This window comes from Ascidia mentula, chromosome 5 (genome assembly GCF_947561715.1).
Source record: "Ascidia mentula chromosome 5, kaAscMent1.1, whole genome shotgun sequence".
In the NCBI taxonomy this organism is placed as follows: Eukaryota; Metazoa; Chordata; class Ascidiacea; order Phlebobranchia; family Ascidiidae; genus Ascidia; species Ascidia mentula.
Window position 1 is genome coordinate 21542582 of NC_138570.1, and position 23164 is coordinate 21565745.

A 23164-nucleotide genomic window follows, 5' to 3' on the forward strand; every position below is an offset into this window, starting at 1 on the left:
TTTATGGTTTTATCAGTGCCCATGCCATTTTATTTCTTATGTATATTGTTCATCTATGCCTAGTTTTTTGGCGCAAAATAAGCATGCTTTGATTTGACGTATTCCATATTTTCATTCCACCAACAAATATGGAGTCAGTTAACTAGAAATAGAATTCACCTTCGCAACTATTTTGAAACATTAAATTAACACAACCGACGTCCCGGCTGGCAAATATACAAACTTCTATAAAATGAAAGAGGTGTGAACATGTTTTAATACACTACTTGCTTAATTCGAAAGTTCACATATGCGCTTCCCGCTTGTAAAAAAACAGAACATAAAACAAAAGCCAAACACAAAACTTTTCGACTCCAACACGATAGTCAGTCAAGCGGAAAATTTAGCAAAAGGTAACTTTTATCAAACTATCCACAAAGGTTTATAACCGAATCTATCCACATACAAATTTGAAAGAAAATCAAAACTAAACTTTTATAAGCATAAAGGGCATTTTTTATTCCTACTTAATGACGTTGAATAACATTTGAGTTAATTTCCATGCAAATAGAAAGATGTTTTTTTTCTTTGGTTTTGACATCGCTTTCCATTCAAGAGAATGAAAAATATGATGTTGATTCAAATCGAATATAAACAAAAGTCCATTGTATATTCGGCAGCTGTGTTTTTGGCTAGTGTCTAATTACCGCCGAACCGCAGACGACCACGAGACACTTACCTCCTATGCCTCAAGCTAAAAACTACCTCGACTACAACGTTTTCGTGTATTTCAACGCCTAATCATTTCTGTTCTTGGAGGTTTTACTGAAAGCAAACTTTGGCAACTAAAATTTAGTAGTCTTTTTTATTGAATTAGAATTAAAATTGGAGCTTCTCTGGCCTTTTTTCTTATTTAGATCAGAAATAAAATTAGTGTTGAATAGATTTCTTGATTAGAAAAAGAATAGAGCAACTGACATTTAAAGTCAAGTTCAGTTCATATTATGTCGGAGTTACATTATATCAGAATGTGAATGAAACCGATTTATACCTGGATAACAAGTCATGTTTTGTGATTGTGAAAACCGAATAAAACCGCCGTTGGATAAAGTAGCGCTTTTCGTTGAAATTAAAATTAAATTTGAACTTGCGTCAGATAAGTTTATCAAAATTATCTGAGAATTATAACTAGGCTACCATACAGTTGTCCAAGTCTCACTAAAACTGTGGACTTATAATGTAGATGATATTTTGTAAGAGTGGGTTTGTATGATCAGATTATTTTCAAATTACAGGAGTTCCAATTATTTAAGTGCTAAGATGGTGTCAGAATTTTAATATTATGAACCAGTCAATATAACCTTTGGTGAAATTGAGTTGATGAATTGTTCATTTAATTTCCTTCCGTCAGATGGCGATATAAAGTTGTTCTGTTGAGCAGATAAGATCGGTTCTAAAAATAGTTAAAGCGAGCTCAGCCAACGGTGAAGTTTAAGCTACGCGTTCTGGCTGTAATGAGAATATCTCAGGCGGCAAGAGAAAAACAGTTGATGAATATTACAGCCTAGGAGGTAACACCGTGTAGAGATGCTTCGAAAGTCAGCCAGGGTGAAAGCGACAGTTAAAATCACAAAATGTATGGCGGAACGCTTTTAATTTCGCCTCGGTGTTGACTAAGCACCGATGTTGTTTTAGTTCTGGAATCAAAACAAGGGTTTGCTAGAGTGGAATCCTTGAGACGCGCACACCAGAAAGTTGGTGCTTTTTCGCTTGCCTGTTTATTTGCTTGCGATTTTAAACAATTATTAACACCTTGCGGGGAAAGAAAGAGTTTGCGATTCTTACAATATTGACCCGACGTGGCCTAACATGGGACCTTTGTTGCAATCATCCTATTATTTTCGACAAAATGAGCGGCTGCTGTAAACACCTCAAAGCTTACCCCGAGTAACATGGAATGAAACTTAGCGCACTTTATCTGTCACATAAAACACATTGCTATTTGACAATAAAATACTTATGTTTGCTCTGTTACGTAATGAAGGTGCTTGTTGTTTGATGCTCGCCAGTTGTTGGCTGGGATTGTGAGCAAACAAAGGGGGATTTGTTCGACGATAAAGCGATCGAAATTGCAATTTCGTCAGCTAAAACTTCGGTTGACTTACGGCTTAGCTTTGGTCTCTTTGTCTGACTGGTGCCCACCCCAAAAAGGGGCTTCGGCTTAGCGGACAAAGCGCATTGTGACATCACAGAGACTGCCCAATGTAACAGTTGACAGGCGAAGCTTGAAGGAGGGAAAAATGCGAAAAATTTATTTGACGAAAAAAGTTTTTTTCGATAAATATAAAACATCTGAGGTGCCTGGATATTTTGGATAGAAGTGTTGATGTACAGATTCAAGGCGGAAAGTTATGCAGAGAATTCGGATCGATTGGCGACTGTAGCGCGTCGCGTCGCGCGATTATCGCGATCAACATAATTGATTGGAATTCCAGGTCTACGCTAACGTGAGCAAGATATATGGAGTCATGGATTGAGGCGTTAAGCAGATTAGCTGGCGGTATTAAGTGAACGCCATAATTGGTTGTGGGGCCGAAACAGGTTCGCGAGAAAGATAGATTGGCCGTTGCTAATTGGCCGAAACCGACCAAGTTCGCGCCGTCTGCCTCAACAATTCACTATATTTCGGGGGTTATGACATCATACAAGCGCGTATAGAGTTGATTTTTCGCGGCAAGTTCAATTGTGGCTTAGTAAGGCTTGGAGGGTGTTTTGAGGGGTTTTAATTTAGCCATGAGTTCGCGACGAGCTCTACACTTCACAACGGTTTCCTCTCCGTCACGCATGACCGGAGGCGCCCATAACACAGCCGTGGTGTCGGAATGCGACAACTTCTCTTTGTTGCAGATAAACTTTGTGGCAAGATGTTGGTTAACCGAGAAGTGTAGAGCACCTGTCGACGACCATCATGGCCTCGTTATGGAACCTCGCTGCCGTTTTGGCCATCATGACATCACAGGCGGTGACGCAACAGACCGCCGACAACCGGAAGGGTAAGTTATGTCGATAATATCCCGCTAATAGGAGAGTCTCTTTGTGACGTGTCAGTGTTTGATTGGCTATTTATCAAGCACTGCTGGTATAATGTATCAGAGAACAGGAAACGAAACGGCGAAGAAAACATTGGAAACGGAGGTGACGTCATAATTTCGTGAGTGGTCACGTGATCACGCTGGCATGACCGATGATTGGTCGATTTTTGATTCGAGTTTTGCATGATGGTCGTCTGTCGCATGACGTCATCAATTGATTACAGTTAACTCACAGTGCTTGATAAATTACGTGTGTGAAGATGACGTGGACAAATCACGAGTGGACTCTTTTGATTGGTTTGAACGCATGACCAGTTCGCTGGTGACGTCATGAAAGCACTAATTGTAACTTTCCAAAGTAGTGACGTAGGAAGTATAGAAGTTGCACGAAATATTTGCGACCTTTCACAAAATACACTGTTTTGTAACAAAGCCCGCTTAATCCGGCCCTGTACGGGCTTATTTTTCTTTAGAGACCTCTCTGCGTCGCATGCCTTGCCCAAATACAGTCATGTGGTTTAACAAACATATTGTTACGTCATAACAGGTTGCAGAACGGTGTATTATGACCTAGTTTTTGTGCTCGACGCATCGAGTAGTGTTGGACTCGAAGATTTCGACCGAGTACGAAAGTAAGTTACGGGTCAGTGGTTTCGGTCACGGGTTGTTGATTTCTCACAGGGTATTATATTGCAGGTGGGTCTCAGACCTGGTGGGTTCATTCGATGTGGGGCCCAATCGTACCCACGTTGGGGTTGTAGTTTATTCCGACGACGCGTCGATGGCCATCGCCCTCAACGAGCATACGGAGAAGAACCAACTGATGAGGGCTGTTCACAATATCACTTACTTGGAAGGTAAGTTATGGTTGTACTTGAAATGCTTTTTTGCAAGAAGTGGAATTTTCGCCGAATTTAACCCCACCCGTCCGTTGTCATGCATCTCCATGTGAGGGTTGGACAACACATGACATACGTGGTTTAACAATGTCACGTTGACTGACTTCCACCTAGAATGTGAGCACAATGTCTGTTGTTTTAAATGCAACAGCGTTCAGACAAGCTTTTTGCGAACAAGTTTTAAGACATCACCCCCAATAAAGACCACACATATATTTGGCACGGGGTGGATGGTTTGGAACCAATATGGCAGACATTCCTGTTTAAGTTGCACCCCTGACATAAAATTGTCATATTAAAATTTATGCAAAAAGTAGCATTTTTTCTCCGAGGGTCCGTGAGGTGTTCACCTTGAACTAAATCGAACAAATCCTGATGAAGGTCAGTTGAATAACGACCGAAACGTCGTCCGAACTAGTTTTTTCTTTTTTGTCAGAAAAGCCTTACATTATACCAAGTAATTCGAACAAAGTTTTAATGTTTGGTAAATTTGCATAAAACGCAACTTTTCAAACATATTTGCGAACACATAAGTACAGGATCGTGTGTATTTAAAAATGCCAGACATATAGTGGAAAATTCCGACATTTTTCGACGAATTCCGTCTTTTATAACTTGGATATCAGGCGCAATTTTACATAAATATTGAAATTAAGCCGCGACCTAAATATTTGCAACGTTGCTACATATTCCAGTTGTGTTTCAACTAAAACTGTGGCATCCGACTCTCAAGATTTCAGGAAAATGTAAATGACCGCATAATGGTCATTGTTAAGTCACATAGCGGAACTGAGAGTGGCGCTTATAATCAACACTCGAAGGTTAATGGTCGCTTGTAGGACTTCAATTTGAAACGTTGCTGCGAGGGAACGTGCTTATTACTGTGTATATAGGAGATAAACTGTCCGCCCAGCGTACTTCAGGAATGTGCAATAAAACTCTCCATATATCATGGCTCTTCGAAGCCGCGCGCTTCCAGGCCTTGTTCTTGGTCGGCATTGTTACGTCACAGAGCGGCAACAAACATATTAACTGCGTTTACGTCTGCGCGGTTTATTTCGAACGCGAAAAGAGCCGCGTCTTGCCTTAAAACGCTTCCGGCCACTGAAAAACGCCATTGCATTGTCTCGTTACAATCAGGTAACACGAGAACGGGTAAAGCGATCCGATTCATGTACGAGAAGTCGTTTACGGTCGAATGGGGAGCGAGGGACATTGAGGAGGGATACAACCGGTTGGCGATCGTTCTAACAGACGGGAGAGCTCAGGATAACGTCTTTAACCCATCCGAAGAAGCTCAGAATGATGGAATTCAACTTTACGCCGTCGGGGTAAAAAACAATTTTTTTATTTCTTGCACAAAACTTCGGTCACTTTGTGTTCCCAATTGTTTAATCATCCTTCATGTGTTCCTGTGAAGTTGCAACACAAAAATTCTTCTTGCAATAGGCAAGAAATGGAGATACAAGAATTATATTGAAAAAGCTATGATTTGTATTAGACAAAGGAAAGAATACTCTGCTTCACATTTCGTCCTGTTAACCATGAGGCATAGCTAAGTCAACTATTTGCATAGGTCTGTTATAACAAAGAATGTCGTTAAATTGATGGGAAGTATTTTAAACAAGTCACAGAGAAATACTTGGTACAAGATCTTTCCGACGAAAGACCGGAATCACTCTTAACCTTATATGACGTAACGCGACACTTTTAAAATATTGCCATTCGATGCTTACGTCGGCTTAAGCCTGTAATTCCAACATTTCCTGGGGCTATGCGCAGTTCAAAGTACATAAAAACTCAAGCCGAAAATTACGTTCTGTTGAAAACTTGTTTTCTAGCAGGGGATAAAAACATTCTGTTCGCCCAACCGACAGGAAACAACTCCTCAACAAAAGCTTTTGTAAAAAAAAACAAATGTTGACGCAACAGTCCACAACCTTTATTGACACAAACCTTTATTTTCACGAGGAAATAACGGAGCAGTTATTGTAACAAAGAGTGGTTCCCACATTTAACTTGTGATGGTCGGGGCAAAGTAAATAGAATCTCTCACTCTTCACTGTCACGCAATTATTTGTGAAGCAACTCAAGACTGAGCTAACGTTACAGCGCGGTTTCACGTCGAGCGGTGCATTGTTACGACACAAACATTAGCATGTTTACGTCATAAACAGGTGAGCACCGCAGTTGTGGAGGAATTGCAGGAGATTGCCTCGGACCCAGATTCTCGGCACGTCTTCCAAGTCGATGATTTCGAAGCCATTGAACGAATTCGAGAATCACTGAGACAGATTATTTGCGTCGGTGAGTTTGTGACGGAACAGTGAACGCACCTGTTAGCGAACAAAGACCGACGTTCTTTTTTGTTTGTTTCAGACGCGATCTGTCCGGATCTAGGGATGGCTGGCGGTGAAACGGTGAAAGGTGAAGTTACCCCAGGCAAGCCAGCATGCACTAATCTTTCGCACAGTAACCTCGTAATTACGTAGTGCATGACATCACTTCCACAGATTTGCATGACGTCAACGACCTGATGGTGGTTTCCCGGTTTTCTTTATCTTGATTTTGGGTGCGTTGATTTTTATGCGCTTGTAAGTATCTAGTGACGTCACAAGCAATGATCGCGTGACGTCATCATCGAGGGAGCGACTTAAGGTAGGTTTGCCAATCATGTAACCAATCAATTGCTCGCAATAACACTCTTTCCTTGTTCTTTCCTAACCCTTTGTAGCTTGCATGAAACTAGATTCTTATACACCCTTGGCACGTTTTCAACTTTTCAAACGAAACACTTTAGGATTCGACCTTGTGTCAGCTTTTGACCTTGAAGAACGCTCAAAGTCGTCATCTGGTGGTGTTGCAGAGGTGGATGGTTCGGCAAATGGACTTGTGGCTTACAGAGTCTCTGGCAGTCCCAAAGTTTTGACAAGGTTTGTCAACATAACCTGGAATATGGATTGATGTTTTGACGGGCGGCACAAAGACTATTTAGAAATAACAATGGTCTTTGTCATGCGTCGCTTTTAAGGCGATATGTGGAGTAAACAGTTCGTTGTTATTGCGGAAGTTAGTTGTTAAAGTTTGGATTTTGAGTAAAAATATTTCATAGAAATCATATATGTGAGTTTATGTACTTTTACAGCGAAATATTCGGCAAAGGTCTTCCCGATCAATACGCGTTTGTATCTGTTTTCCGGTTGACTGAGAAATCATCCAGAGGTATTTGGAGTTTGATGAAGGTGGTCGATGGTGGCGGAAAAGAGCAACTCAACATAAGACTCAACCCAAAACATGTCAGTTGCCAACTACGATTTCTATGTCATGAGATTTAAAGTTCAATTCTTTACTGTTCTGTGGGACGAAAAAATGCCGATTCATGTACGCATTCTCTGTTCCATTCGACAGAAATAGACACAATACAAATGAAACATGAACATAAATCCCATTTATCGATTTGAGTCCATCGACAAATCTGTTTCGTGGCATCCATGCAACACAACAATGTTCGTGCGGACCTGGTCACGTGACCATAAACTCGTTCTAAAGTTAACAATATCGATGTTCGATTCCTTTGTTGCAGAAATCCCTCGATTTCCTGGCACTTGGTATCGACGGTCGTGTGACCTCCAGCAAGTTCAAGGGCAAAAAATATTCGTCAGTGAAGAAATTGTTCGATAACAAGTTTCACAAGATCCTGATGCACATTAACAGGTCAATATTTCGTCATTTATGTGGATTTGTTACGTCATTAGCAAAGTTAATTTGGTCTAAAAAACGTGATTAGAAAATACGCATTAATATTGTTTATCCATGACAGTTTGGCCACACCATTATGACGCAACTGCATTGTTTGTAGTGGTTCTGTGACGTTGTTCATTGATTGCGAAAAGATTGGAACGCGAAGAATGAGATTCAAAGCTAATGAAATCGGAATTGGGGGATCCACCTATCTCGGAAGAACGCGGCGAGACACTCCTGCCGAGGTGCGTGTGTGACGTCATAATTGTCCTTTCACTGTGAGTAATTCGGTCGTTCTGTTTTTTCAGTTCGATATTCAAAAAATCCGACTTTATTGCGAAATTGAATCTGCGGATGACGTTGAACTTGGATGTTGCGAGTTGCCCGGAAGAAGCGCAGGAGACGTAACAAAGCTTTTGTGACGTCACAAAGGATATTTTAGATACCGAATATGTTTTGCAGTGTCCTCCTATTGGCGGTGAAAACGAAATTCCATCCACAACAACAACAACACCAACAACACCAAAAACTACAACGATTCTGACTACCACGACCAAAAGAACAACAACAACGAAAAAAACTACAACAACACAGAAACCTACAACAACAACACAGAAACCTACAACAACAACACAGAAACCTACAACAACAACACAGGAACCAGCAAAACCTAAGTATGATTTTTAGGTTATATCAAGTGACGTCAACATATTCTGTGTTAATAATATTTCCGTTAACACACGTGGCCAAACGCACACCCAAAAAATATTCTTCACTTCCGTAAATGTTGAATTACCCTCAGAAATGTTATCTTAACCACTGATTTCATGCTTACAGAGAAACGACCACTCCAATCATTCCAAGTGGTGAATTACCAGAAGAACCTAAGGTAAGATTTTTCCATGGTATCGGTTTTAATGCTGTTAATTAACGGTGAATTTTCTGCAATAAAATTTATTTGGGTAATTTAAACAGTTTCGTTGGTCATTGAAAAGCACCGAATAATTAAAAAATAAATAAACAAACAAATCTTATAACTAACAGGAAATCACCCCCGAGGGACTTTTGCATAATGAAGAGACCACGCCCTCCCCCGCCGAAGGTGGACCCCCTATCTACACGGGGGATTCCCAAAACCCCTTATTTGGACAAGGCAACTTTAGTCGCCAAACGAGCAACGAGAAACGACCCAATATCATCGAGGAGGCCGCGGGGCCCGAGGACGGCCTGGCGGCCTGCGTGTGTCCAGCTGGAGACAAGGGTGAACAGGTGGGTGAATTTGGAATCCCCCTGGGTATAATTTATTCTTGATCGTGGTAATCTTGGATCATAGAAGTGCCGTGCTTGACACCGAATGAAGTTTTCCAACGAGGAATTCGTGTGTTTAAAGTATTTTTTCCTAAAAGATTTTATTTGATTAAGACCTACAGATGCCTTTTTCAGCAAAACAAGAATTAGGTTCGAACTTAAACTAATTTTTTTAACATTTTGAAATTAAGTAAAGATTCCACCTGTGTCGCGCTAATACAAGTGGTGTTGGTTGGGAAAAGGTAGATTTCGTTTCAAAAAAATACCTTAAAATTATCGGATTTGTAATTAACAAAGGAGTTTTCAGGGTGACCAAGGAGAAAGAGGTTTTAACGGGACGGATGGAATTAACGGAATTGACGTAAGTTTATTTTGCTGTATTTATGTATTATGACTAAAAATCGTGTATAATTTTGGAATTTTGCTTTGATTGAAAACATTTGTCAAAATATGGCCTCACAACTCAAGCGTGTTTCAAAAATCGTTCGTCAGCAAATAACTCAAATTAGGATTAAAGATAACATATCTTGACCTTCGTAATCCCAAAACAACAACATGGCCAACTCGGCAGGTTACGCGCAACTTATAATGAACACAAACGTCCAGTAACTGTCAGATATACGTCGGATTATTGTCAACATTAAGTTAAGGTGATGATGAAGAGAATGCAGGGCTTTCTGGGTAGACAAGCAGGTTGACAATGTGGCGGCAAGCGGCGTGACTTTATATGGCCTCCGTTTCAACTTAAAACCGGCCCTTACTTAGGTATGCAATGGATTGTGCACGCTTAACACGCCCAACAATATTGAACACCTGTTCTCGGTCTGACCCAAACCTTTATTATTTCGTCACAAACGCGAGGCGGGGATTAATCTTATCTCTATCATCCTCACCCCTGTTATAACCTCATATTTTCGAAATTACTCGAATTTGCTTCAAAGCTACCCGGCAAACCACACGTCTCAACAAATCACCTCCACTTAACAAATGATATGTCGCCAACCACGTGATTTGCGGCTTATCACGTGATTTGCGTCTTACAGGGAATTCAAGGACCACCCGGGAACGACGGTGCGGAGGGGGCTGCGGGCGAAATTGGGCCTCAGGGACCGCCGGGTCTGGCCGGCGCTGACGGAGTAGACGTAAGTGATTTTGATTGTTGTTGTAAACAATGGATATTATTGTTACGTCATTATGCGCAGGGAATCCCGGGTGTAGATGGGCAGACTGGGAGGAGGGTGAGTGACGTCATTAAGTTATTTTCTGTGGCTGATATTTTTTAACACAAACATTTAAAGGGGCCGAGAGGGAGAGCGGGAAATGACGGAGAACCCGGAGAAAAGGTGAGAAAAGTTTTCGTTATATTTAAAAACATGATGAGCACAGGCGTGTTCGAAACGTCTGCGTACATCCAACCATAGACTGCCTCCCTTACCACGCTGCCGGTTAGTTTAACGTCACGGTATCTTTTTCGTGCCGCAAAATGCCGTTGGTCTGCAATCTCACGTTTGGATAAATAATTCCTTTTTCATTGTCACCCAATAAAATTCGACAATGACGTCACAATATAGCTCATGCAATAAAACGTTAACTTGCAGCAATGCAAATTGTGACTGTTTGCTGAAAATGCCCAGCATAAATTTGGTATTCCTACTTAAGGGTTACAAACAATCATACAACAAAAAGCGCCGAGTTAAATCTACGGGAACGAAGAAAAGACAAAGAAAGTTGCGATTTTAAGAAAGTTCTGATGATATTTGTAATTTTTCTTCTATATTTCGCAAGATCTCACGTCATTATTTACTACCCCCAGTACATTTCAGCAATGGAGAGGATTTTAAATCAGTGATTCACTTTTTAAGTCTGTTCTGATTAAAGTTGATTTTGATGTATTGTTGCGCATTTTGTGAACACTAACTTTAGCAAGGAATGACGTCAGTGTTCCGGAAATAAATATATTTTCAACCCATGGTTGGATCTGTTCCCCCTTTGGGTGATTTTTTCAACCGACCCTGGCCATTCGCACAGAAGTCAAGCCGCAAATTGGCAGTAAGCAAGTCGGATTGCAATTATCTCCGGTTACACGTCTTTCATCTTCTCCACCAAACCTCGGCGCGTCGTGCACTTCAGCTATTTGCGGGTTTTCAGCTTTATTTTGTGGTTTTTCGCATCGCGGCTTCGACCGCGTTCCATTTACTTATATGGGCGCGCGGAGGAGAAGCGATATTTTTACTCCGGACATAACTACTTCGCCGCGAAGCTTGTTAGCGCTCGAAAACAATCAACAAGAGCGTCACGTTTCAGACAATCCTTATTAGCTCAAAACTTCAACCCTTCCATCGTTTCTGTTGAAAACTTTGTCACGTTTGAGTAAAGGATGAAATATGACAGAAACCTTCCCCAAATTCGCAACAGAACTAATGGTTTAACTATTGCAGCTTCCAGCAGGCATATTGTAAATTTGTTAAGTTTTAATGAAAATATTATCGGAATCGACGTTTTTAGGAACAACGACGCTCACAGATTTACTCATAATTCTGAGAATAAAAGTGTTTAATTCGTTAAGTTTTCTTAGGGTTATAACCCAGCAGAATATTTTCCTTTATATCTATGTTGGAAAATGTTGATGCACAACTTTTGGTTTATTTGGCAACATAAATAAAAAAATGTTCCTAAAATGGTGCTTAAATTTCCGTACAAGCCGTTCGTCCGTACAAGCCGTTCGTCCGTACATGCAACTTCTGCACCCTCTAATTGGTTATAGTCAATAAAATAAGTTGGTATCGAAGCCGGATTCAATCATTGCCACGTGTGTATGGAGGGTAGAGAAGAATTTTTTTCACTCAACAAAGTCTAGTTTTCAGCGCCTGATCGTTATCATGTATGAACAAGATTAACATCGGACTCTTAAGGTTATCAATGTCAAGCTTGCCAACTATGTGATAATTACACACCTGTCATGAGCACAAAGTTTGTTGCAAATGAATCTGGATAGAAACTTCGTAAAATATTTCTCAGATTTTAACCAATTACCGGGTTTAATGACAATGGGATGTTTAGTATGTTTTTTTCATAAAAAATAAGTTTATTCGGTCTGACTAGTTTGTTATCTCATCCTAATGCTCACAATGAGTTGTTACATAACGAAATACCTGAGCTAAGAAATCAAAATATTGTTCAACATTTTACTGATCGGAACAAACTCAACAACAGTGTATAAATCACTCTTCATATGAGCTTCGTTCACTCAACCATGACCAGAAACTTAAATTTATCTGCTGCAATTCTTGTTCAGGGTGAAACCGGGGAACCGGGAATTCCCGGAGAAAATGGAGTTGATGGAACAAAAGGCGAACCTGGAGCTGATGGAATCCCCGGAACAGATGGAATCCCAGGGATCCCCGTAAATTCCTTTATTTCCCCCTCATGTTAAAGGATAGAGCCAATAATGTTTTGATAGCTGCAGACAAGGCCGTTGTTTCGATCTAATAGGTCTCATCAGTGCAGCTTTGGTGTGACTTGCAACGATCTTACCGGCCAAAACGGACAGACATGTCTTCTTCCAAACTGCACTGATGAGATAATATTAAGTCCTTTTCCCCAATATGGTTTGAATTATGCAAAGCAATGGTTATTTCACAGGGATCACAAGGTAACGTTGGAGAAAAAGGCGAAACCGGCCAGAAAGGAGAAACAGGGTCGGTGGGTGCCATTGGTGCCGTTGGGCCAACTGGACCAAAAGGTGCCCAAGGAGAGGATGGGGGCAAGGGTGAACCTGGACCTCAAGGTCTTGTGGTGAGTATGTGGTGAGTTCTCCCCGTTGGTGGTGTTAAATCTGATGATGTTTCCAGGGTGAAATTGGCGCCGTTGGCGAAAGAGGACCAGCTGGACCCGAGTCTGAGGTTCCGGGGCCGAAAGGGGGAAAAGTAAGAAACAGTGAAATCTTAATCTGAAGCAAAACGAGTTTTATTTTTTTATCAAAACAACCACAGGCAATCCCTCCTGGCAAAGTCGGAAAACACACTTTGTGTTGACTGTCAGAGAAATATGATTCAATGTTAAAATAAAAACCGATGTTTCGCTTACACACAAAGTACTTCCTTTAAAATACCATAGGGCAAAATATATTTTCGTATGTTATGTCAGACTGACCAGTATTGAAGCAAGTACTTTGCGTGTGTAATATTACGGAAAGGACAGTGATCACCAGGACAGCATATGTGATGTGTGGCCCAGATCCTCATGTTCTACAACAGAAGTCATTACGTTCCAATAAGTGTTTAGTTATTTTATTGTTTCCCGTTGTTGTCCAGGGTGAGGTGGGAAGCACCGGCAAGAACGGTAAAGATGGGGCCAAAGGGGAACCTGGGAAGGATGGAGAGAGGGGTGAAGAAGGCCCCAGGGGTGAAGTGGGTGAACGCGGACCCCAGGGTGAAGTCGGGGAGACTGGGATGAAGGGAGAACCCGGAAAAGATGGGAAGGACGGGGATGACGGGAAAGATGGCGTGGATGGAAAGAATGGGGACAAGGTAAGAATTTCGATACTTCTTCTCAACAATGATAAACTTCTCACGATTTTTCACGCTTTATTTCATGGCTGTGTGATCGGAATCCGATAATTTTTAAAATTCTCAGCTTATTTTGTTTGCTCTATGTCTAGCTCTGGTGAATGAAGTAACATATTGATCATAAATCAACGAGATATACAATATTTCACTTAACACTGCTTCTAAACACCCGTCTCGCTCTCTAACCTGGGCGCATGTTCATGTCATTAAAAGATGTTTTGAAACTTTGTTATTTTTTCATCAATCATTTCTGCTTCGAGACGTCGTCATGTTTTAAAACCACCGTGTGATGGATTCCTTTGTTATGTTGGAAGTGATCGGGCGTGACCTTGAATAACTGCAAACATAGTTTGAGTGCAATAAGATAAGCTCTACTTGACCTGTCTGCCCGCTGGAGTGCTTTATTGGTAAACTAAGTCATGTATAGTTGACCAGGTTTCTAACCAAGCTTGGTGGCAATTGCGCTGATGCAACATTTTTCCAGACAGGGCAAAGCGTGAAATTGCTTCAATAACTTTCTCAAACAATCCGTTACAAATCCTCACCTAAGTTTCGAAATTGCATGTGTATTGGTTGTATGAGATAAACACTAGGGGTTAAGAATGTCGGAGTTATAACTGAAACGTCTGCATGTGAGGTTCATTGTAAACATTCTGGATGTTTCTTTTTATTCTAAGGCCGGTAAAAATATTAATCCATGTGTTTCAAATCAAAATAACCAGGACACACGTCTGTTCGGGGTTGTAGAAAAATCTCAACAAAAAAAGGACATTCTGTAACACTTTATCTAACCACTAATTACCTAAAGACAAGTTTATTTTGAACTGACGAAATGTTTGTTCTCAGGGTGACGTCGGACCAAGGGGTGATGAGGGAGCTGAAGGACAACCTGGACTGGATGTAAGTCGTTTACACAATATACACATAGAAATAATAATATACACATAGAAATAATAAGTTACACATAGAAATAATAATATACACATAGAAATAATAACCATCATACTTTATGTTCAAGGGTATTGATGGAAGTCCCGGGAAACAAGGATCACCCGGCCCCGAAGGGCCCAGAGGACCCCTTGGACCTCCAGGGATCGCGGGAGAACCTGGGGTGCCCGGTGATGACGTAAGATGATGAATATTCAGAGTTGTAGCTAACGTTGACGTGTGGAATGTGGAATTTAATTTTCGCCACATAGGCATCATGTGACTCTGTCCACTTTAGGGATCAAGTCTTTGCTGTAACTTGTGAAATGTGTTTAAGTACCAATGTACATTGTCCAAGTGATAATTTTAAATAATTTTAAATCAGCTTTTTTGGTTGCTCTCCAGGGTTTGGACGGCGAACCTGGGGAGGACGGGACCAAGGGTGCAAAGGGGATTCCCGGAGACATTGGCCCGAGGGGATTTCCCGGTGATGTTGGACCCAAGGTAGGATTTCCACTCTTTGCTTTCGAGATCTTCGATAAAATACACGCAATTTTAAAGTCACGTGTTATCACATGCAATGTGAAACCTTTGCCTATTTGAACATTTTTGGGTCTAATAATCTATTACTTAATTCCTTATTTATTATCAAGGGATTTTACCGATTTTCTTCACTCAGGGCGAGCCAGGAGTTCTTGGAGCAAAGGGTGAACTTGGAGAAAGAGGAGAAAAGGTGGAAACTAATGTTAAACCCATATTATTCACATAGAAATACGCCAAAATATGCATCTTATTTTTTTGTGGATTTATTTTCTTCTTTCTTGTATTTTTCTAACAACTTTGTGATAAGTTTGTTTAGTTTAAATTTTTGTTTTCGTATTACCTGAAACAGGGTGAAAATGGAGCTCCCGGAAAACCAGGAATCACAGAAATCAAAGTATTGTTTGTTCCATTTACTTATTATAACTTAATTTACTCCAAACTACTTTCTTGTTCCGCTCAAAATACATCGCTCATATGTAACTGCATTACCAAACCAAATTCATCACATTGTGCTGGAATTTAAATGTTTAAGAACATGGTATATATTATTAAGATTATCTTCCTCCGCACAATGCGGGGTTTTCCGAATATCTTGTTATTTACTCTTCACCGCCATCGAGGGTTAATAATTTATTGCACAGACGGAATATATGGAACCACCGGAGCCTGTTCCAGGTCGCCCAGGACACAAGGGTGAAGTGGGTGAAGCTGGGTCTAAGGGTGAAAAGGGTGAAAGTGGGGCTGAAGGTAGAGATGGGGTCGATGGAGAGGACGGTCAGGATGGTGCAAAGGTTGGTATGAAATGTTAACCAAATGCAACCTTTTTATTCCGATGTATTCCGATACTCAAACCTGAAATCCACACACTGGAAAAGCAGTTTGTATATATTGTGTTTATATCTGTATAAGAAGAAAGATATTAAGCTCTTGCAATTAGTAAATGGTTTAGACAATTGAAACTAATTTAAAAAATAAAATAAAAAAAGACCTCCGTGGTGGGAATCACCCCTGATTAAGAGCCCCTGTTTTAACCGATAAATTGCATTTTTTACTTGCTGCAGGGCGAGAGAGGAGAGAGAGGTTTTCCCGGACCTGCAGGGCTTTTAGGGCCGGAGGTAGTTTCCCTTGTACATTTCTCACATTTTCGAGTTTTTATAATCGTCAATATCGTGGCAGGGTCCACGTGGCCGTCCTGGAGAGCCTGGGGCTGTTGGACTCCAAGGACCCAAAGGATCAACAGGGGACGCTGGGCCCCCTGGAGAAGCCGGGTTCAAGGGCGAAACAGGAGAACGCGGTTTGCCGGGAAATCCAGGCCTTGTTGGTCCCACCGGCGACACGGTATTGTGACGTCACCATTGAGGTTCTTTCGCAGTTCAAATCGCGTCAGTTTGTATTCAACATGTTTAAATGCATCTTCAGGGGCTTACTGGCCCACCTGGGCCACCTGGATCCGATGGTCGACCGGGAACGCGTGGAAACCCAGGGCCTTCAGGACCACCAGGCCCACCTGGATTTGAGGTCAGTTCGACTTGAAGGTTTATGTTGGTGTTTTTTTGATAAATACTCTATGTATATAGGGTCCGTCCGGCCCGATTGGCGCCCCTGGACCACCTGGAAGGGACGGACAAACGGAACTCGTTGTTGGACCTAGAGGTCAATCAGGCGAACAAGGTGAAGTCGGACCAAGGGTAAGTTGTATTGAGGTGAAAACCGCCTGACAATAAGACCTCCTAAACTATATCTCTTCAAAGGGTTTACCTGGCAGGAACGGATTGCCTGGCAACCCAGGAACACCTGGCCAACCGGTGAGATAACAATGCAGTATTGTGACGTTGTTGTCACCACGCTAGGTCAAGCGTGCCCTTAAGAGTCTTACCTGTGTGACGTGATAATGGACACATTGTTTGCTTTTTTCAGGGTCGAGTGATCACAGCTCCAACAGAGGTTCGTCCTGCGCTGGTGTTTTTCTGCTAATTGCTGCATTGCGCAACGCGATTATCCTTTTTGACGTCACAAAAGTAAAATATTTTTGGTTTTAGAACAAGTGTGAGGAGTGTCCGCCGGGACCAGAAGGGCCACGTGGTCTCAATGGAGAGCCGGTAGGTGTCACTGTAGAGAGCGTGGGAAGCTACATCCGCATTGTAATGTTGGGTTCGGCGGGAACAGGATGTAGAGGGGGGAGGGGTGATCGATACGCGCGAATCGATTGATTTCCTACTGTGGCGCTTTGTGATTGTTCATTCACACGTACCCGGCGTGAAATCCCATCCATTCATGTGAAACTCACCATTCGCGTGAAGAGTGGTTTCATGTGATTGTTAGCCCATCCGGTTGCTAATTTAAAATCGGCTTTTCCATCCTTGGTTGATGTGACATGTAAGCGCAGTGATGCGTGACGCCGGCTCGTCAGGTTCTGTGCCAACGACCTTCAGATGTTGCAAAATTTCTGAGTTGAAAGTCAACACATACCTGGGCAGATGTGACTGCGCATTTATCGCAATGTTAGCTGTTCATAAACCCGACCTTAAATCATGCATACAAGCCTAAGTTAGTGGACATGAAACTTGCCGGAAGCATCAGAAACTGCCACAATAATAGGTTTTGTCATAATTGTTGTTTATATCTGATTCAAGCACTTTTCAGGGAACTGACGGAAGACCTGGACCTCCTGGAAGACTGGGTGCGCAAGGCGAAAAAGTAAGTATATTATGTCACAATGTCACAATGTCACATTATTACGTCACAATAAAAAACACGTACAGGGTGCTGCTGGCAAACCAGGAAGAATTGGTGAAGATGGTCGGAACGGGGCCAAAGGTCAAAAGGGCGAAGTAGGGGTCACAGGGGCTAAAGGTGAAATTGGAGACATGGTATGGCGACTGTTTCTATGTTTTTGTTTCGAGAATAATTATTAAGATTATTTTTCCAGGGATTTCAAGGAATGCCAGGATTACTGGGGCCGCCTGGACCACCTGGCGAGAGAGTAAGCACTTAGGCTTCGCACTACACTTGAAATCGTTTATAACTAACATTATAGGCTACATATGGATGTATGTTGTTGTTCTAAAAACATCTCCGAAAAATGACTGTATTTCATTCACATGTAAAATTATTCATTCGATTTTTCGCAGGGTGGTAAAGGTTCCACTGGAATCCGAGGGCCGTTGGGTCCACAGGGGCCACAGGGAGTTCCCGGAAACGAGGGAGAAAAGGGAATAAAAGGAGGAAAAGGCCCGAGGGTAAAATTTTACCTCACTTTGTTTCAGTTCTGTTTGTAGAAAATATTCTGCTTCCAGGGCACGGATGGAATCAACGGCCAGCCTGGTCCCCGAGGTTTGGACGGCGTCGACGGATCTACTGGGCGCCCTGGAACCCCCGGTGAAGTTGGACCTAAAGGAGAACCTGTAAGTGGGATAAAAACCTAATCGATTTTACAATTTTGAAAAGGGTCAAAACCACCAAGGCTAATAATAGTGGACTAATGGTGATATATGTGGTTAATAATCCAGCACCGTTAAAACACTGACAATTATCCAATGACGAATGTGTAAAGGATTACAAGGAGTTTATTTTAGTTTTGATTCTTGACACCTTGCATTTAACCGCAATTTCTTTATGATAATTTGAGCTTACTTTCAAAGACGTGATTTACTTACAGGGACAACCTGGTATTGATGGAAGACCTGGAAGTTCTGGACCTCCCGTATGTATTACGTCGTAAGGAAAAACGACTATTGGTGACGTAACAATATCTTCCTCGTAGGGCGACTCTGGCAGACCCGGATCTCCAGGAGAACCAGGAGAAAGGGGTTTCCCCGGTCTTAGGGGACTGCGCGGCGATAATGGATTGAATGGGAACCCCGGAAAACCGGTAAATCTTAACCTTAAAATGACGTAAATTACATCATCGTGTCGAGGTAAATGCTTTTCTCCTTCAGGGAAAAGATGGATCAGCAGGAGAACCAGGAGCAAAAGGAGATGATGGTGTTGATGGAAGTAAAGGCAGTAGGGGCGCCGATGGAGACCCGGGACCACCAGGACCGATCGGTGCCCCTGGGCCCAGGGTATTAACATTTATTTGTTAAAATAATGATACAAAACCAGAAATATGGACTAGTAAACACGAATTGTTTATTAAATGTTTGAGTAATTAATTTATTGGAAGTGTTATTTAAGCGCTGAAAAAAATAACGTAATATTTTTATGCCTTCCTTAAAGATAGAAATATTAAGCGAAAACATTATCGCACAGGGAGACTTTGGATCCAAAGGTGAACCCGGTGCCGACGGCGAGAGAGGGGAGCCCGGGAAAAGTGGGGCCAGAGGTTCCAAGGGAAGTTCTGGGCCTGCTGGTGTCTCCGGGCCCAAAGGCGACCCTGGCGAACCCGGTTTTGATGGCGAGAGAGGCCCTATTGGTTACCAAGGGCCTCCTGGCCTGAATGGACTCAAAGGCGCCACCGGGCGGTCAGGTCGTGGTGGGGCAAAGGGGAATCCCGGAAAAGATGGGGTTCCAGGAAGACAGGTCAGCCCTGATGAAGTGAAGCGTATCGTCAATCAGGCTGTGAACAATTTGTTGGATGAGAGAATGCCTGATCTGATTGAAACGATAGTCACGAGGGTGCTGGATCGAACCCCGGCGCCGGTAAGTTTCATAGTGCAGTGGTTTACAACCTTCCATACTTCTTGGCCTGCCAACATTAACGCTGGAAGTCCGAGACCCGCTGCTCACCGTAGTTCGAATTCCATGGAAAGTTTAGGAAAGCATGAAACATAAACGCAACACTCCGATAACAGCCTGGAAAACGACTGTGCTTTGTTCAAACCTGCGGGAAACATAAAAATCCAAACCAAACCAAGGAACACTGTTTACGGATTTGCTTATAATTCTGAGAATAAAGGGACTGGCCCGTTTCGTATTAACATGACAATGTTGACAATAGTTTAGAACACTCTCTTTATTCTTAGAATTACAATCCAAACCGCTTTCAAATAATTTCTTATAACTCCCCAGGAAGCCATCACCTTTGGGAAACCTGCTTTAGTTGAAAATAGAAATGCAGTTGGAAAACATCTGTGAATTTATAAAGGAGCATTGTTTAATGTTTTACGGTTGTGTTGCAATATAGCAGGAATCTGACATTTTCAAAATAAAACACTAAGCAACCACCTCAATATAAATAAAACTTTCTTTACCAGTTTCGTCACGTTTCAAGTCGCATGAATAACCACTTTGATCATTTACTAAAAACACGGCAAATTTACGAACCGTATTGTGCATTTGTTACACCTTACACTCTGGCCATAAATCGTTCATTCGATGGAATTCTCAACAGTTTAAAATAAACAAAATTTCCCATATTTTCCCTTTTCAGAAGTCAATTATCGGAAGTCCTGGCCCCCCAGGAAGTCAGGGCGTTCGTGGGGCCACTGGCGCCCCTGGAAGGAACGGAAAGCCAGGAGAACCTGGCCCACCAGGGCAGCTGGGTCCATTGGGACCGACCGGGACTCCAGGAAGACCAGGACCCAGTGGATCAAAGGGTTCGCGAGGGTCCCCTGGCGTCGGACGTAGGGGTGCCAGGGGTAAAAGAGGAACCCCAGGTATGAGTAGGACACAATATGATTTTTTAAAGTTTATTTCAAAGATGGCCCAACTGCGGCCCGCGGGCCAAATCTGGTTTTTGTTGAGGTAAATTTTATTGCACGTTTTTTCAATTTTATGGCCTGTTCGTCAAAAAGTTGCCTTTTTGTTGTTTAAAATACTACAGTTTCTTACGCATACCGTGGCAACCTTAGTCCTTCGGCTTCAACACTCTTAAAAATTATAATTGTTTGTAAAAGTATGTGTACAAAGTTAAGTAACAACAAACTTGATTATTTCAGGACCAGAAGGGCCACCAGGCGCTGGAAACCCCGGCCCACCAGGGCTTGATGGAGTCAACGGCCAACCTGGACCTTCGGGCCCTGCAGGGGCGTCTGGGTCACCCGGTGCCAAAGGTGTTTGTGACCTTGGCGTGTGTTACGCGGCTGGAACCAGAGCGGCACAGGCGCTTATACCTGCGCCTGCGTCAAACTATAAAGGCCCATCCAATACATAGCTGCCTGTTACGTGACTACACATTCTAGCCAATTAACGACCGCGGTGTCTGTTTAAATTATTGCGCCCACTGGCGACGCATTTACTGTGCTTCGCGACAACCGCACAGCGGCGCTATAGGTCGCGGAAACGGCCGCTTCTCATGACTTCGCAGTGCGTGCCGGAAGTGACGTCATCGCGCATTAACACGCAGTTTGTTGACATCAGCGCGCGCGTCGCTGTTCTGTTGGTTTTTGTCTCTTTGTGATGCCATTCTTGCTCTCGTTGTTTCAGCATTTTACAGCTTTTCGGTGATCGCGCGTTTTTTAGACCCTGAGTTCATACCAAAGTCGCTTTATTTCGCGTTCGTGAAAATTTTTAACAAACAGCTGAAAATGTGCTTGAGTGCTTGGATCGACAGAAAAGGCTTTGAGTCTCTTTCAGATTTAGTTTGGAGTTGGAGAACTCAAAGCTTGGGTTGAGTTTCAGGTTATTTTTGGGACTTGAATGTAGTTTGAGCTCAAATATTGGAGGTAATTAGTGAAATGCTTTAAGTTTATTCCAAACTTCCAGTGCTTAATTAATTTCCTTTTTAATAACATTGATAACAGTTTGACAACTATGTCGGGTGGTGTGACTTGTACCGGATTAGCTGTTGGGCAAACAAGGCACACGTGCCTTTAGGGCCAGCTAAAAATCTAGGCCACCTACATAACTTTATGACGTAGGTTCAGGATTAAGAAGTTAAACTGTTACTTCGTAGTAGCTTACTCTCCCTTCAACCGAAAGTTAATTCCTTCATATATTTGACTCCGAAATTGTTTGACGAATTTGTTATTCAGTGTTTGACCCTAATTGTTGGTGATTTCAATATACGTGTTTTTTTAGGACACTTGTCAGAATTTGCCTTAGGTGCAGCAAAGCATTTATGTAGCACTGGCTGTGACGCATTCTAACATTGTTTAACAAACGTACTACACGCCCATTATGAGTAATTAAAGGCCGTTTGGTTACGAAACAGAACACACAAACGATAAATTGCAACATTTTGTGTTACGTGCTGTTATAATTGCCGTGTTTTCGTTGACTTGATACAGTGTACGCTGCTAATGACTATTATTACAAAATCAAATTTTCTCAAGAGTCTTTGAGTTCCACTAAAGTAACAATACCATAGTAGGATCAAATAACAGAATATTTTTTGAATATAATACTGCCAATAAGTGTGAAATCTTGGAGAAAGAACTCGTGTAATTCCGCTCAATCATTAAACATGGCCATATGTTGCGACCTTTAATTTAAATGTCGCAAGGCACAGCTTGTATAGGGCACTTCATAGTGAACTTTTTACTGTAGCAAATTTATCTGTTCAGCCTGTTGGAAAAGTTGGTGGCAGGCCTATAATATTTCAATGTAGTTCACGACCAAGAAAAAAGACTATCTGACTTTATAAGACGCTATTAGGCAGCAGGATAATGCCACAATTGCTGATTTTGTCTATTCATTTACATGTAGATATAAGGGCTGGTCACGTACCAATTGGTTATGGTACCAGGTTATGGAAATGTATATGCAAATGTAAAGATCCATCACTAAATACATCTAAGCGACGTTTAAAATAGTATCAATCATTAATTAGAATGCGCACTTTATTTACCGAAATGAGCTAATTTAAATTATAGTCGAAAAGGATTTAGTTTATATTTAAACCACTGTTAAGAATGGATTGTTCCGTGAACAGTTTATATTATGACGTGTCTGTACAGACAAGGAAGTTCATAAACAGTGTTTTATATAACAGCTGTGATTCTTTTTTCGGTTGTATCGGTACCCAAGTAAGTTAGTAGCATTTTGTTCACGCTTTGTTGCCGAATTTCATATTTGTACAATTTTTATCCAGGCTTCAGGTGGTGTCAAAGGACTCAATAAGAACCACTGTTCTATATCGTTTATTCTCCATTGTGTCTGAACAGTAAACAGGACAAAGGAAGTTCTATGAAACGATTGTTTACTATTATTAACAGGGATTAATTAC

At 41.8% G+C, this 23164-nt stretch overlaps 1 protein-coding gene across 3 annotated transcripts; it reads left to right on the forward strand.

Annotated features, from left to right (window-relative positions):
- Positions 1 to 1521: 1521 nt before the first annotated feature.
- Positions 1522 to 21529, forward strand: LOC145903850 (uncharacterized). Of its 3 annotated transcripts, none has more exons than XM_082992019.1 (47): positions 1522 to 3032; positions 3133 to 3174; positions 3619 to 3703; positions 3768 to 3928; positions 5111 to 5301; positions 6148 to 6277; positions 6350 to 6412; positions 6771 to 6903; positions 7116 to 7266; positions 7554 to 7684; positions 7830 to 7956; positions 8020 to 8115; positions 8174 to 8385; positions 8549 to 8600; positions 8756 to 8980; positions 9327 to 9380; positions 10063 to 10161; positions 10222 to 10257; positions 10318 to 10362; positions 12315 to 12422; positions 12662 to 12814; positions 12871 to 12945; positions 13333 to 13548; positions 14434 to 14487; positions 14606 to 14713; positions 14920 to 15018; positions 15194 to 15247; positions 15407 to 15451; positions 15699 to 15848; positions 16119 to 16172; positions 16234 to 16395; positions 16477 to 16575; positions 16635 to 16745; positions 16809 to 16862; positions 16975 to 17001; positions 17097 to 17156; positions 17701 to 17754; positions 17820 to 17927; positions 17987 to 18040; positions 18189 to 18296; positions 18354 to 18461; positions 18716 to 18760; positions 18821 to 18928; positions 18996 to 19121; positions 19309 to 19698; positions 20429 to 20654; positions 20937 to 21529. In XM_082992019.1, exons 1-47 carry the CDS (start codon positions 2948 to 2950, stop codon positions 21149 to 21151), a joined length of 5289 nt encoding a protein of 1762 aa, XP_082848145.1. In that variant the 5' UTR covers positions 1522 to 2947; the 3' UTR covers positions 21152 to 21529. The 3 variants fall into 3 exon arrangements, with proteins under 3 accessions (XP_082848145.1, XP_082848146.1, XP_082848147.1); XM_082992020.1 differs by having other exon boundaries at positions 6350 to 6397; XM_082992021.1 differs by lacking the exon at positions 3133 to 3174.
- The last annotated feature ends 1635 nt before the right edge of the window (positions 21530 to 23164 follow it).